This window comes from Lactuca virosa, chromosome 1 (genome assembly GCF_052849685.1).
Source record: "Lactuca virosa cultivar CGN04683 chromosome 1, Lactuca_virosa_CGN04683_v6, whole genome shotgun sequence".
NCBI classification, from domain to species: Eukaryota; Viridiplantae; Streptophyta; class Magnoliopsida; order Asterales; family Asteraceae; genus Lactuca; species Lactuca virosa.
The window spans coordinates 163,783,564-163,797,951 of NC_136426.1; the positions used below are offsets into that span (position 1 = coordinate 163,783,564).

Consider the following 14,388-nt stretch of genomic DNA (forward strand, 5'->3'; position numbering starts at 1 on the left):
GAGGGGGTAAGGCTCCAAGAACGAAAAGGAAACAAGGCAAACTAAAGCAATTTTATGATATCCTTTTTATTCATGAACTCCTAGTTTTAATAACAAAGACAAATAATGCAAGAGAAATTAACGGAAACATGATAGCTAATGGAAACATGGGGTGTAATCTATTCCTAAATGCATGCATGAAATAAGGGAAGTGGTGGACTGCTTCAGTCTTCAAAACGTGCTGGTCTCTTGGTGGTCCTTTTAGGTCGTGGATAGGCTACTGGGTCAGCTGCTGCAGTGGGCTGAGACCTTGGGTTCATAACACAATGTGTTGACGCCGAGACTTGTGGGAACAATTTAGAAGACGGGGACGGTGGAGTTAGCGTCGGAGGAGTAGCGTCGGCGTTGTCAGCTACCACTTCCGTTGGCGTGACGATGTAGCGTCGAATGTTTGCTATGGAGGTTTTATAGAAAAAGGGTTTACGAATCCGGCAATGGAGGATTCGACAGGAGATAGCTGGCGCGTAATGAAAATTTAGAAGGCAAAAGACGAAACTTTTAGTGGGAAAGAGGGGTTTTGAGGCGGTTTAGGTCTTTTTTGGGCGGTTCCAATGGGCAGATTTTTTGATGCTATTCAACATATTTTATCGTCAACGGCATTATCAACACCAAGAATACGTCGTTTAACTTGTAAGACGATGTGCTCTTTTTGTTTACTCGGGTCTTCGATATAGAAATCTTGTGTGACATGTTTTGAAAGAACGAATGGTTCATATGCATAGCCATTAGTTGTAAGGTCGACAAGTGTAAAACCATCTTTGTCAACTTGAACACCTATACAGTTATTCACCCACTTACATTTGAACACAGGAATAATGAAGTCATAATAGTTCAACTCCCAAATTTTTTGTATAACACCATAATAAGAATCTTTGGCTATTCTTATCAAAGTATTCTGATCTCGTCTGTCGAATTCAGTCATTGATGCTATCATTGTAACTCCACTATTCTGCATTGTAATTTTTTGATCTTGATCTTTGGTGTAAAACGTATAACCGTTAATGTCATGCCCTTGATAAGATTTAACCCTATAATCTGGCCCATGTCCCAACCTTTTCACAGTTTCATCAACATTAGTTTCTGCTACCTTCTTTTTCAGCCACCTCGAAAACTCTTTGTTATGATTGTTTATGTACGACATTTGTTCATTGCCTGTGTATTTTGACTTTAACATGTCCATGTGTTCATCAATTTATGGAGTAAGACATTTCATGTGTTTTAGGAACAGTGAATGTTCAACTTGTAACTCTTCATAAGTTGGCATGGTTATTTTCAAACTGACTCCTCCCTTACCTTCAAGTCGACCCGAATGACGATTTTTAGGAACACCAACACTTTCGGCATCTTTCATATAGCCTATAAAAAATAAATTAGTATATTATATATAATATATTATAAGTTATTGTAACTGTAATATATTATTAATAGGATTGCCTTGGCAAAATTCAATAACCTCTTCAGAAGTATACCCTTCAACAATACTGCCCTCAGGCCGATTACGGTTTCTTACGTAACCTTTTAGGATACCCATATATAGTTCCAAAGGGTACATATACCTTAAGAGTACAGGACCACAAGCATTAATCTCTTGTACGATATGATATATCAGGTGAACCATTATATCAAAAAATAAGGGTGGAAGGTGCATCTCTAGTTCACAAAGTGTAACATAAACGTCTTTCTCCCATTGATCAAAATCTTCTACATCAATAACCTTTGAGTGAATGTTGTTAAAAAACAAACAATGCTTAGTGATAGAATGTCGGACGTCATCTTGTAAAATTCCACGAATTGCGATAGGAATCATATGTGTCATCAAAACATGACAATCATGAGACTTCATTCCAAACAATTTACACTCTTTCATCGACACAAATCTTTTAATGTTTTCAGAATAAGTTGAGGAAACTTTAATATCATGTAAACATTGACAAAACTTTATTTTTTCTTCTTTTGATGTAGTATAACAAGAAGGTGGGAGATAAATACGGTTAGCACTTTGTTCGGGGGCAAGATCTTCACGTATCCCCATCTCGACCATGTCCTTTCGTACATTAACCTCTTTATTTTTATGCTTCATATCTAATAATAAGCATATCAAGCTCTCACATATGTTTTTTTTTTTCTATATGCATAACATCTAGACAATGTCTAACATCCAAATATCTCCTCTAAGGCAATTCAAAAAATAATTGACTTTTTTTTTCCAAAGGGCATCTTTATCAACACGAAATCTTTTTCCCAACACAACATTTATACTTGCAACTCATGAAAATACATCAAATCGTTTCCTCATCGTTCTAAACTCGATACTTCCGTCAAAATCAATAGTTTTCTTCCTAAAACGGTGACTCTTTGGAAGGAATCTTCGATGTCCCATGTATACAATTTTTTTGCAATTTGTTAACCATCTTGAGCTTATTTGATCTTCACAAACTGGACAAGCTTTCTTACCCTTTGTTTTGTATCCTGATAAGTTACTGTATGCTGGAAAATCACTTATAGTACAAAAAATCATGGCCCGCAATTGAAAGTGTTGTTTCTTATAAGCATCATATACGTCTACACCCTAACTCCAAAAAGCTTTTAAGTCATCAATCAAAGGAGACAAATACATATCAATATCGTTACTAGGCTGTCTTGGCCCCTGAATCAATATTTCTCCACTGAGGTGAATCCGCAACATGTTTTAGTTTTTCGTCAGTTACACGTTCTTCCGAATGCCAAAAAAGTAACTTTGCTTCTTTTTCATTAGAAAATAATCTTTTCATTCTCGGTTAGCCGGTGGTCCACTTTTTCTCACATCATCATAAACTTTATCAACATCTTTTTTCCGTTTATACCTCGATGCACTGCAAAAAACATAATTATGTTTATTCTCGAACTGCTTTCTATACAACATACAATTATTTGGACATGCATGTATTCTTTCAACTTCCAATCCCATCGGACACATTAGCTTTTTTGCTTGGTATGTGGAAATGGGTAATTCATTGTCTTCTGAAAAATGTCATGCGAAAGCTCTAATAAACTCGTGAAACTTTTGTCGGTCCATCCGTTTTTCGAATTTAAGTTTATCAACCTCAATACAACATCAATTTCATAAATTTGGAACCTCTATATAATGGTGTTTCTGCTTCTTCAAATAGGCGTTGTAATTTTTCTTGTTCAACATCACCCATATTAGCCTCCATGTCATCAATCATTTCATTGAAATTGTTATTAGTATCAGTCGAATGGTGATCATCATCATCAACATATGAATCGTTGTTGTATGTACTATTATTAATATGTAAATTGCTCGATGATGTGCAACAATCAAGTAGCGTTTCTCCGTGTCATGACCAACAAGTGTAATTGGGCACAAAACCATTTTGCATCAAATGATACTCTATTTCTTTGGTACAATTAAACGTTTTAAAGTTTTTACAAACATTACAAGGAAAAAAAATCGATCCACTTCCTTTATTCATGCGATTTACTTCGCCAACCCTAATAAAAGTTCGAACACCCTCTATATAAAATTCAGAAAAACATGAAGTTTTGTACAACCAATAATCACGATTCATCTGAAAATTAAAATAAACAAACAAAGAATGTAAACATATCGATTTTAAACAAACAAGTTATGTAAATTTTAAAATGTTAATAATCAACAAAAATAATTTAAAAAATAACAATAAACAATCATTTATTAAATAAATAGGTAGAGTAAAATAAAAAGTACATTAAAATGAAAATTTTCTTTAATGAAGATATCGAAACAATTAATAAGGATATTTTGAGTTTTTATGCATTTATGTTGCAGAGAAACTTCACCGAGAAGAAGTAATGAACTATGTAAGTGTCTACAGGGAAACCTTAAACAGAAATAACCATGTTTTAGTTGATGCGGTCTTCAAAATTTAGCATAGAATAATCGAAATTTAATGATGCGTTTTATAAAATATGCTTAGAATAATCGAAATATAATGATGCGTTTTATAAAATAGAGCATCAAGTAATTTAAATGATGCCATCAAAACAAATCGCACCAAAAAATATTTTCTAATGCTAATTCTTTGTGAACCGCACTAAAAAATGTACATGAAGTATCTGTTGATGCTTTTTTAATGCGGTTTTCAAATTATTGTTTAATGATACAGTTTTAATAAAAAACCACCTCAAAAAAGAAAATTATGATTCGCACTAAAAGATACCTTATGTACTAGTGACAAAAGTGGTGCTTAGAGTGGTGTAACAATTTTATCAATGATCTTATTTAATAGTGACAGAAGTGGTGTAACAATTTTATCAATGATATAATTAACTAATTTAATTTTTCAATACTTTCTGGTGTAGGAGCATATGGAAACGGTATGTACTTTATTTTTGCTATTGCTTTGTCGTAATATGCATTGTATATTTCCAAAGATATGTATATTATATATTGGGAACTTTCATCTTTTACGACGTCTAAAAAAAGTTTGTCTTAATTGATTCCCTTTCCTATTTCACAGTTTCTGATAAGATCATCTTTTTCATGCATGATATTCTCGGATATACATTCTTTTGAGATCAAGTTTAACGTTAGATCAGAAATATCTTTATCATTTGTAGGTATGACGTCAATACAACCTCAATCGATTAGCTTTTAATAAAGTATCTATATCCAAAGCATGTTGCAGTTGGTGATTTTAGTGTCACAATTTCATTTTATGTAATTGGAACTAAGATGGAAGCTAAGGGGATTTATAATTTGTACTCTAATATATGTAAGGGTTTTGTGTGGAGTGCACGCATGTATAAGATCGAATTAGATGCCGGTTCGACGACAAGTCGGGGGTCCAGGGCAATGTCATGGGTCCAGGGTTTCCAAAGTGGCAGCGCCGCTTTGGCGGGGTCTAGGGGCAGCGCCCCTAGCGGTGTCCAAAGGGCAGAGCCCCTGACTGGTTTTGGAAACCCTAAATCCTAAATCCGTTAGTTTTGGAAACCCTAAATCATCATTAAATTCTAGATTTCCCTAACTTGCTTCCAAAGCGACCCAGACGAGCAACCCTAAGAGGCAAACCATAATCTTGTTTATTATAAATAAACAATTCTTCTCTTTGAGAAGGGACACACAAAAAGCCATTAGCTCTCTTTTTCTTCAAACGAACATATAATCCTTCTAGCAATTTGGCTTACGATTTCTGTGCCTATATTCGTAAGTGTCCTCTTGGATTATTCAATGCTGAATTTCTTGTAACCTAGGCATAGGGTAGAAATATAAGTTTGGAAAGTGTTCTCACGATCCAAGGGGTATCTAGATCTCCAACATAAACCATAATTCCTCCAACAATCAAACTGATATTTCATATTTCTGGAGATGGAAGAATCAATCCGCAAGATGACTACGAAGTTTGCAAAGCTTGAGAAGTTCGAAGGCGTCGATTTCAAGCGTTGGAAGAAGAAGATGCATTTCATGCTGACTACTCTGAAGGCAGCATATGTGCTGACTACTCCAAGACCACCGGAGGTTGAGGAAGGTGCTACTGAGACAATTGAAGAGATAATATGGAAACATAAGTGGAACAACAATATCTACAAAGGTCACATTCTGAACGATATGTATGATGCTCTATTTGATATCCATAGTGAAGCCTTGTGTGCCAAGGAATTATGGGACAAACCAATGTGACAAATGTGTTTATAGTAGATTTGATGAGGTTATTTTGTCTTCTGGTTTCAAGATAAACCAATGTGAGAAATGTGTTAATAGTAGATTTGATGATGCTACTAGAGCTGGAGTAATCATTTGCTTATGTGTAAACGATATGTTGATTTTTGGTACCGACCAAAATCAAGTAGATAAAACAAAGAAATTTTGATCATCCAAGTTTTCCATGAAAGATTTAGGAGAGACTGGTGTAATTCTTGGAATAAGATTTAAAAGGATGAACAAAGGTTTGGTAAAGACTCAAAGTCATAATATTGAGAAAATTCTCAAGCAGTTTAATTTTATCGATTGTTCTCCTATGAGTACTCCTATGGATCCAAGTGTGAAATTAATGCCAAATAATGGCGTTCCCATTTCACAATTGGAAAACTCTAAGGCTATTGGTAGCTTGATGTATGTCATGACAAGTACCAGGCCTGATATTACTTTTGTTGTGGGAAAATTGAGCATGTATACTAATAATCCTAGTGCTCAACATTGGAAAGCAGTGAATAAAGTGTTTAAGTATCTCAAAGGAACCATGGATTATGGTTTGAGTTACTTAGGGAGTCCTTCGGTTTTAGAAGGTCATTCAAATACAAGTTGGATAACCAACATGGAGGACCATTCCTCAACTTCTAGTTGGGTATTGTTGCTTCGGGGGTCTGTAATTTCTTGGGCTTCTAAGAAGCAATCTTGCATTACAAACTCAACAATAGAATCTGAGTTTGTTGCGTTAGCAGCTGCTAGTAAAGAAGCAAAGTGGCTAAGGAATTTAGTCTATGAGATTCCTTTGTCATTTAAACCGATATCACCTATTTCTATCCTTTGTGATAGTGCAGCCGCTTTGGCTAAGGCATATAGCCAGGTTTATAATGGCAAGTCTAGACACCTAGGTGTTAGATATAGTATGATTAGAGAACTAATCATGAATGGTGTGATTTCGGTTGAGTTTGTGAAATCGCAACAAAATTTAGCAGATCACTTGACTAAAGGTCTGACAAGAGACTTAGTGCACAAGTCTGTAATCGGTATAGGATTAAAGTACATTTAATTTTGTAATGACGAGACACCCAATTCCCTCTTAATATAATGTTAGGAGTTGAATTCAATGTGGAAAGATCATACTTATAGATTGGAACACATGAAGTATTCATCCCACGTATGTGTTTGGTTCTACAAGTTAGCCAGGTTGAAGTTTAACTTCTTAATAATTCCTTTGATAAATGTATGTGCAGATACATGGAAAGGAGTTACCTACGTGATTGTGAAGTGTAGCCACATTTAAAGAGGTTGTGGACTTGACCTTGATACGATCATGAGAGGATTGGGACACATGACTTTATAATAGTGTCAAGTTGTATTTTGCTAGAAATTCAATAAACTAGTATGTATTTTACTATCTGGTATTCAAATGGGTTGATGGGTTCAATTCTTAGAAGACCCCGATTCTCGAGTATTTGAAAGTGTATGATACTAAGTGGAAATTCAATCGTTTCGATATTTTCATTATGTACTAGTTTGGTTTGTTTTGATAAGGTTATGTTTGTTCAATGGTTACACTAAAATGGGAGAGGATTGTTGGTGATTTTAGTGTCACTGTGTCATTTTATGTAACTGGAACTAACATGTGAGCTAAGGGCTTCATAATTTTTATTCTAATATATGTACGGGTTAGTGTGGAGTGCACGCATGTATAAGATATAATTAGAGGCCGGTTCGACGACAAATCGGGGGTTCGGGGGCAGAGCCCCTGGGTCCGGGGTTTCCAAAGGGGCATCGCCCCTTTGGTGGGGTCTAGAGACAGCGCCCCTAGTGGGGTCTAAGAGGTAGAGCCCCTGGCTGGGATCCTGCTGCCATGTCAGTTTTAGAAACCTTAAATCCTCATTAAATTTTGGATTTTCTGGCTTTTTTCCAAAGCAACTCATAATAAAACCCTAATCTCGTTTATTAGATAAACGAATCTTCCTTTTGAGAGGAGACACACACAAATTAGCTCTCGTTCTTCTTCAAACACTCACATAATCTTTCTAGCAATTTGGCTTACGATTTCTATGCCTAGAATCGTAAGTGTCCACTTGGATTATCCTAGGCTGAATTTCTTGCAACCCAGTCATAGGGTAGAAATATCAGTTTGGATAGTGTTCTCACGATCCAAGTGATATCTAGATCTCCAACTCAAACCCTATTTTTTCCAACATAAATCAGATCATATATTGATATCATGCTTATTCATTTTATGTTACATCACTTGCATTTTCTAGCCTTCAATTTTTTGTTTATGTTTCTGATTTGAGTATGCTTGTGAAGTAGAAAAGATGGAGGTGAGAAGACGGAAGAAGTCCTTCATACATAAATGTCATTCGGTCATGTGTAGGGTTTCAATGAGCAACATTAGACAAGGATTATGTGATGTCTCAAAGTAAGCTATCTAAAACTTGACTTTTCAGTTGCTCCTTGAGTTCAGGATATAGTTATCTAAAACCCCATACTACACCTTGTAATCCGAAACCGATTTTGGCTGTTGGGACATCGACTTGTTGTCGGAGAAACAAGCTGAGAAACGCATTCACCGGAGGTTGGATCACTACTAGAATATAGGCCTTTAACGACACGCAAACCATGACACGCAGTGATTTATGATAGGCAAAATCGTGTGTCCAAAAAATAATGTCATCACTTCTAAAATTTGAAGGATTTAGGACATGCATTTTTGCGTGCCATTAAAATTTGTTTCAAAAAAAAAAAAAGTTAAAATACAGAGGACACTCAGCATAAAAGGCGTGTCGTCTAAGCATGTTGTTTTATAAAGTTTTCATCAAATGCGCGTTCTCCATCTTTAATAGCAAATTAGGGAAATCAAATCCCAAAAAATTAAAACCCCCGCCTTCTTCTCATCTTCTACCGGCCGAAAACCTTTTCTCTTTTCCATGACCTAATTAACTCTTTCTCATTTCCTTCTTCAACCTTGAAAGAATCGACAGAAATCTAGGGTTCCATCAAAATCGCGCTCCTTTTCTTACTCTTAGAGAGCCGGCGATTTAGGGTATTACTACATGAGTGCTCTCTGGAACGTCCGACGAAGTCGGGGGTAGCTATAGACAACACCAAATCACCAAAAACGCCATCGAAGGTTTAGAGCTTTGAGTCTCTTTTCCGTTTCCGCCCATTCGCTTCTCTTTCAGCCCCATTTTTGAAGATTCTCACAACAGCTCGATCTCAATTCCTTCCTTGGACTATCTCTTTCCCTGATAATACAAATTGATATAATAAATTATAAAATTGATGGAAGCATTTAACTTAGGTGAAGTTAATTATGAATCACCATTGGTGCGTGGACTTTATTTCTTTCTTACATGGGTTAAAGAGGAAGGCGAAGAAGACGCATGCCAGATTTACAACCACCCGCTCCAACGGCAACTCCCACTCCACCTCCAGTCTACCCTAATTAAAGCCTTTGTATGTATCTGTTTGCACATTATTGTTTATCAGTATGTGTATTCTTGTGGATTTACATGTATTTCTGTGTAAATGTATATCGGTAACGCAATTGTGCTTAAGATTTTCCAATCTCATCGATTTTGTATGGGCTCATCTTTGATAGTCAGCCATTGTCACCTGTTCTGGTCTATAGGGGATAGATGACGATTGTTGGTCATGATTAAAGATTAAAGTCGTAGACGAGTTTCCTCGTCGTTATCTCATTCGTCGAAGAAGACAGGCGCCAATTCATGCACACACAGAATACACACACATTCTAAGCTTTCAACAATGGACGCAATCGATCCAACTCGCAGGTTTCTTAAAGATGTTAAGCGTATCGTTATCAAGGTGAATTGTTGATTACACTCAATTTAATCGTATGGATTACTAGTTCCAACTTTTTTGTTACTTTGATCCCCAAAGTATTTGATTTCTAGTATTGCATGTGGCATTCCCGACTTTTGGAATTTTGTGTTATAACTTTTATTTGTTTGGTTGATTTTGTGCATGTTTGATCATGCATAGTTTTGATTCGATTGATTGAAAATTGAACGGTGTATTCTTCGTAATTTTCTGTTTTGTTTATTCAAGGGTTTAATTCTGTCACTGGTAGTAGGATTTTGTAGTGTTGGATAGTAAATTAAGATGGAAACTGTAGTGAGATCAGTGGTAATCACGTAGCTAATTTTGCCATCTGAGCCTTGGTTATCACAAAACACAAAATCGCAAAAAAAATTGGCATGCCTTGAATGCTCATAATGATAGTTATCTCTTAATTACATATCCAAGAACTAAATTCTCAAGGATTTGAGGTTATCTTGGTGTCATCTAGTGCTGTTGGGGTTGTAGACAAAGGCTTATATATAGGAAACTAATCAACAACAGGTAAACTGTAACTAACTCATAGTTTTTGTTAATCTAGATAGATTTTTGATGACTGATGATTTTTCTTATTTTGAAGCTTTGTGGATCTGCAGAAACCACAAGCTGAGCTTGATGGAAAGGCATGTGCAGCTGTTGGATTCTTTGTTATATTTAAAAGTTATTCATGTATTCAATGAGAATGATTCCATTAGCACCCGCAGAGCTCCATATGAGGTACATCTTGCTTGATTTATTTATATGTATATACATAATAAATGTGTATATGTTACTTATCGCCTTATTGGCTCCAAATTTTTACAGGATTCTTCTGGTATATTCTGGGATAATGACAACCTGACAGCCTTACTGCCTTTGGAGTTGAATGCTGATCTTCTTGGTGCTGTTAAGTGATGTAGATGGGCTTTATAGTGGGCCTCCTAGTGATCCTCAAGCAAAGCTAATTTATACATACATCAAGGAAAAACTGGGGAATACAATTACTTTTGGTGATAAGTCTAGATTAGGAAGAGGTGGTATGATTGTTAAAGTAAAAGCTGCAGTTTATGCTTTACAAGCTGGCATCCCTGTTGTCATCACCAGGTATTCTCTTAGATTTGACATTGTGATCTCACTTTAGTGTTCTTTGACTCTTTAACACCATAATTAACATATGATGTCTTTTAATAAATTGAAGTGGATTTGCTGGGGACAATATTGTAAAAGTTCTTCGAGGACAACGCATTGGTACACTGTTCCACATAGATGCTCATACATGGGTCCCAAGTGGGGAGTTAAATGCACGTGAAATGGCAGTTGCTGCAAGAGAAAGTTCTAGACTCCTTCAGGTATCAATATGATTAGATTTTCTAATTCCATGATCATAATATATTATCTACAAAATATTGCTCATTAGTAAATGTTAATGCAAGCCATGTAAATGTTAATCCATCAGTTTAACTATCATCTTGGTCATAACTAATTGTATTGTACTGACATAATATTATATTTGTAGCTGTTACGGATGTCTTAATTGATGCATCATTAATTTTAGGAGGTGAATCTACACTTAAAGTTCTATACATGAAGCTTGTTGAGGTACAACAGATGGTTGATAATCTTTTCTTCATTATTTTTAACATAGCCTTGATTCTTTATCTTTTTGTCTCCCAGTATGTTTAACAATTGGAGCTTATTCTAAGTGGATTGATGCTGCACCAAATGGATTGTCTTTTTTGCCCTATGTAGGGCATGTAAACATATTGTAAGTTCAAGCCTGTATGCTTTTTTTATAAGTTATATATAATTTTGTTGTGTTGCTAATTAATCATTGAAAAGAACAATTTTTTGTAAGTTACTTATGCTGTAAGTTCAACCTTTTTCAATTAATGAAAAGAACAATTACCTAATATTCATTTATTCATGATATAAATTATAATCATATTATAATGCATATATTTGGATCTTATCCTTCATGTGCAGGTTACTTAAAAGTTTTGATTGAATCTCTGTTTAGCAATACAACATGTTTGCTTACAAAAATTCAGGTTTGGTTTCTCCTCTTCTAAAACTAAATCTATAATTTTTTTATTAAATATTTGTTTTTAGTTTTTAATAATGAGTATTCAATCTGTGCAGGATTTCACTTCTAAACTGGATATAACTGATGATTGTTTATTGTTGGCTTCACGATGCATTCGCTATTGCCCTCATTTGCTGTTCCATCTCCTGTATTCCCATCATTGGTTTCTGCTTCAACAGGGGCCCTACCAAGTTCAAGATTAGAAACCGTAAGTAACTATTTATTTATCCTACTCATCTTCAAGATTAGAATTACCATTAATGCCCTTGGTTTGTTGTGACAGGTGGCGCATGCTCTGTTAGCACTAGTTAGGGAAAGTGCTTTAACAACAATGTATTACATTTATTTAGCATTGGAATGATTATTTGTATTTGACATACTATATATGAAATTGATTGTGTTTTTCATTTTGTATAATATGATATTTTGTATTATCAGGTATCAATGGTCATTTAATTTGAAAATAACTAAATCTATTATTATTTTTTTAAATATTTAAAATTATGACACGCAAAAATGTGTGTCTTCTTCCTTTATGACAGGGGCTTCCTTGATACGCATTGGGTGTCATAAACGCACGTCGTAAGGTTACGACACGCAAGGGCGTGTTGTCTTCCTTTATCACAGGGGCTTCCTTGATACACATTGCGTGTCATAAAGGAATGTCGTAAATACGTGTCATAACTGCGCATCGTAGATGCGTCTCGTAAATAGACGATGCACAAAAGCGTGTCGTCTTTTGTTATGACAGGACGTTCCTTGACACGCATTTGCGTGTCGTCTGAGCGTTTTACAAGACGCATTGTGTGTCGTTAAAGGGTGTTTTTGTAGTAGTGGATACAGTGGGGTTTAGATCAACTCCAACCATCGAGCCATCTTCTCCCTTCACCCATATTCACTGTATCTCTAATATATATATATATATATATATATATATATATATATATATATATATATATATATATATATATCTATATATATATATATATATATATATATATATATATATATATATATATATATATATATATATATGGTTATCTCTCTTTTTGACCCTCTCATTTTTCACTCACACGACGCCTCAACGAAGGATGTAACCCTAATCTGTTATGATGTTATGATTGAGAGAGAAAAGTGTATCTCATTCTCATTATCTAAATGCTTAAGTTACAAAAAAACTCTATTACATCGAACTGTCTATAACTTATTGCAACTAGAAAGTATCATAGAAAAGACGAAAATGCCCTAGAGGCTAAATCAAACTCTAACGACTTTAACTGATATGTAACACACCCTCAATCTGGTGGGTATTGATGAAGTCTGAGATTGGATTATGTTGCTTGCTGATATTGCATACCATTCAATGATTTGGTGAAGATATTTTCCAGTTGATGAGTAATATAAAGATGAGGCGGTTTGATTAATCCTTGTTGTAACTTTTCTCGAACATAGTGACAATCTATTTCGATGTGTTTGGTATACTCATGGAACACTGGATTACGAGCAATGAATATTGCAACTTTATTGTCACACTTCAATGGTATAGGAGTGATGTTAGGAATTTATAACTCATCAAGTAATCTACTAAACCAAGCCAACTCAGTAGTAATTCGTCTCATGGATTGATATTCATCCTCGGTGGATGATAAAGAGACAGTTGTTTGCTTTTTTCATTTCCATGAGATTGGAACACCTCAAAGAGTATAAAGAAGCCACTTATAGACCTTCGTGTTATTGGGCAAGAAGCCCTATCGTAGTTGCTGAATGCTTCAACTTAAAACGACTCATTTTTTTTTGAAAAATAATTCTTGTGTGGGATTACTTTTGAGATATTGTACAACATGAATAGCAGCTTCATAATGTTCTTGACAAGGAGTTTGTTTAAATTGACTTAAATGTTGAATAACATAAGACAAATCAGGACGTGTGTGTAACAAAAAATTTAATTTCCAATAAATTGTTTGTAAGTTGTTGGATCTTTTCGAGGATCTTTCATAAGAGGCGTCAGCTGGGATTTGGAAGGCAATGGTGTTTTGACATATTTTGTGGAATCTATTGAATAAAGTCTCAATAGTTCATTCATGAACTTTTGTTGATGTATAATCATTCCATTGGTGGTGAAATGGAATTCTAATCCAAGGTAATAATTAAGAAATCCCAGATCTTTGATTTGAAACTGGTTATGAAGAAAAGCTTTCAAGCTATTAATTTATGATGACACATTCTCTTGTAAATAAAATGTCATCCACATAAACAACAACAGTGTTAAGGATGTATTTGTTTTCTTCAGAAACACCGAATGATCATTTTGAGAAAGAGAATACCCTTTAGATCTTAATGCAGTAGAGAGCTTAGAATACCATTTCCTTGAAGTTTGTCTTAATCCATATAAAGATTTCTTGAGTTTGCATACTAATGATGGTGATGAAAGGTCAAAACTAGGAGGATGTTTCATGTACACTTCGTGCAAATCTCCATGTAAGAAGACGTTATTGACATCAAATGGATGTATTGGACAGTTCTTTTTAATAGTAAGAGCAACAATACAACGAATTGTAGTAAATTTCACAACAGGAGAAAATGTCTCGTGAAAATCTATTCCTTGTTTTTGTGTGAAGCCCTTTGCTACCAATCTTGCTTTGTGCTTTTCAAGAGTTCCATCAGCTCTATATTTAACTTTGTATACCCACCTACATGATATTGGTTTCTTACCTTTAGGTAATTTTACCGCATCCCATGTTTGATT

General features: G+C 35.0%; 1 protein-coding gene and 1 pseudogene across 1 annotated transcript; one reads left to right on the top strand and one right to left on the bottom strand.

The window, feature by feature from the left end:
- Positions 1–613: 613 nt before the first annotated feature.
- Positions 614–2,071, bottom strand: LOC145123364 (uncharacterized). Its single transcript, XM_079058579.1, has 3 exons — positions 1,474–2,071; positions 1,333–1,395; positions 614–1,191 (listed from the first exon to the last, which is right to left on the bottom strand). Exons 1-3 carry the CDS (start codon positions 2,069–2,071, stop codon positions 614–616), a joined length of 1,239 nt encoding a protein of 412 aa, XP_078914705.1.
- Positions 2,072–6,047: 3,976 nt separating this feature from the next.
- Positions 6,048–6,981, top strand: LOC145123373 (secreted RxLR effector protein 161 pseudogene; annotated as a pseudogene).
- The last annotated feature ends 7,407 nt before the right edge of the window (positions 6,982–14,388 follow it).

Bases quoted from the DNA above. Each gene is read 5' to 3' on its own strand.
- LOC145123364 (XM_079058579.1), bottom strand. From the start codon at position 2,071: ATGGGGATACGTGAAGATCTTGCCCCCGAACAAAGTGCTAACCGTATT. The intron at 1,396-1,473 runs GCAATCCTATTA...TATTTTTTATAG, and splicing joins GGTTATTGAATTTTGCCAAG to GCTATATGAAAGATGCCGAA. The intron at 1,192-1,332 runs GTAAGGGAGGAG...CAAAATACACAG, and splicing joins TCATTCGGGTCGACTTGAAG to GCAATGAACAAATGTCGTAC.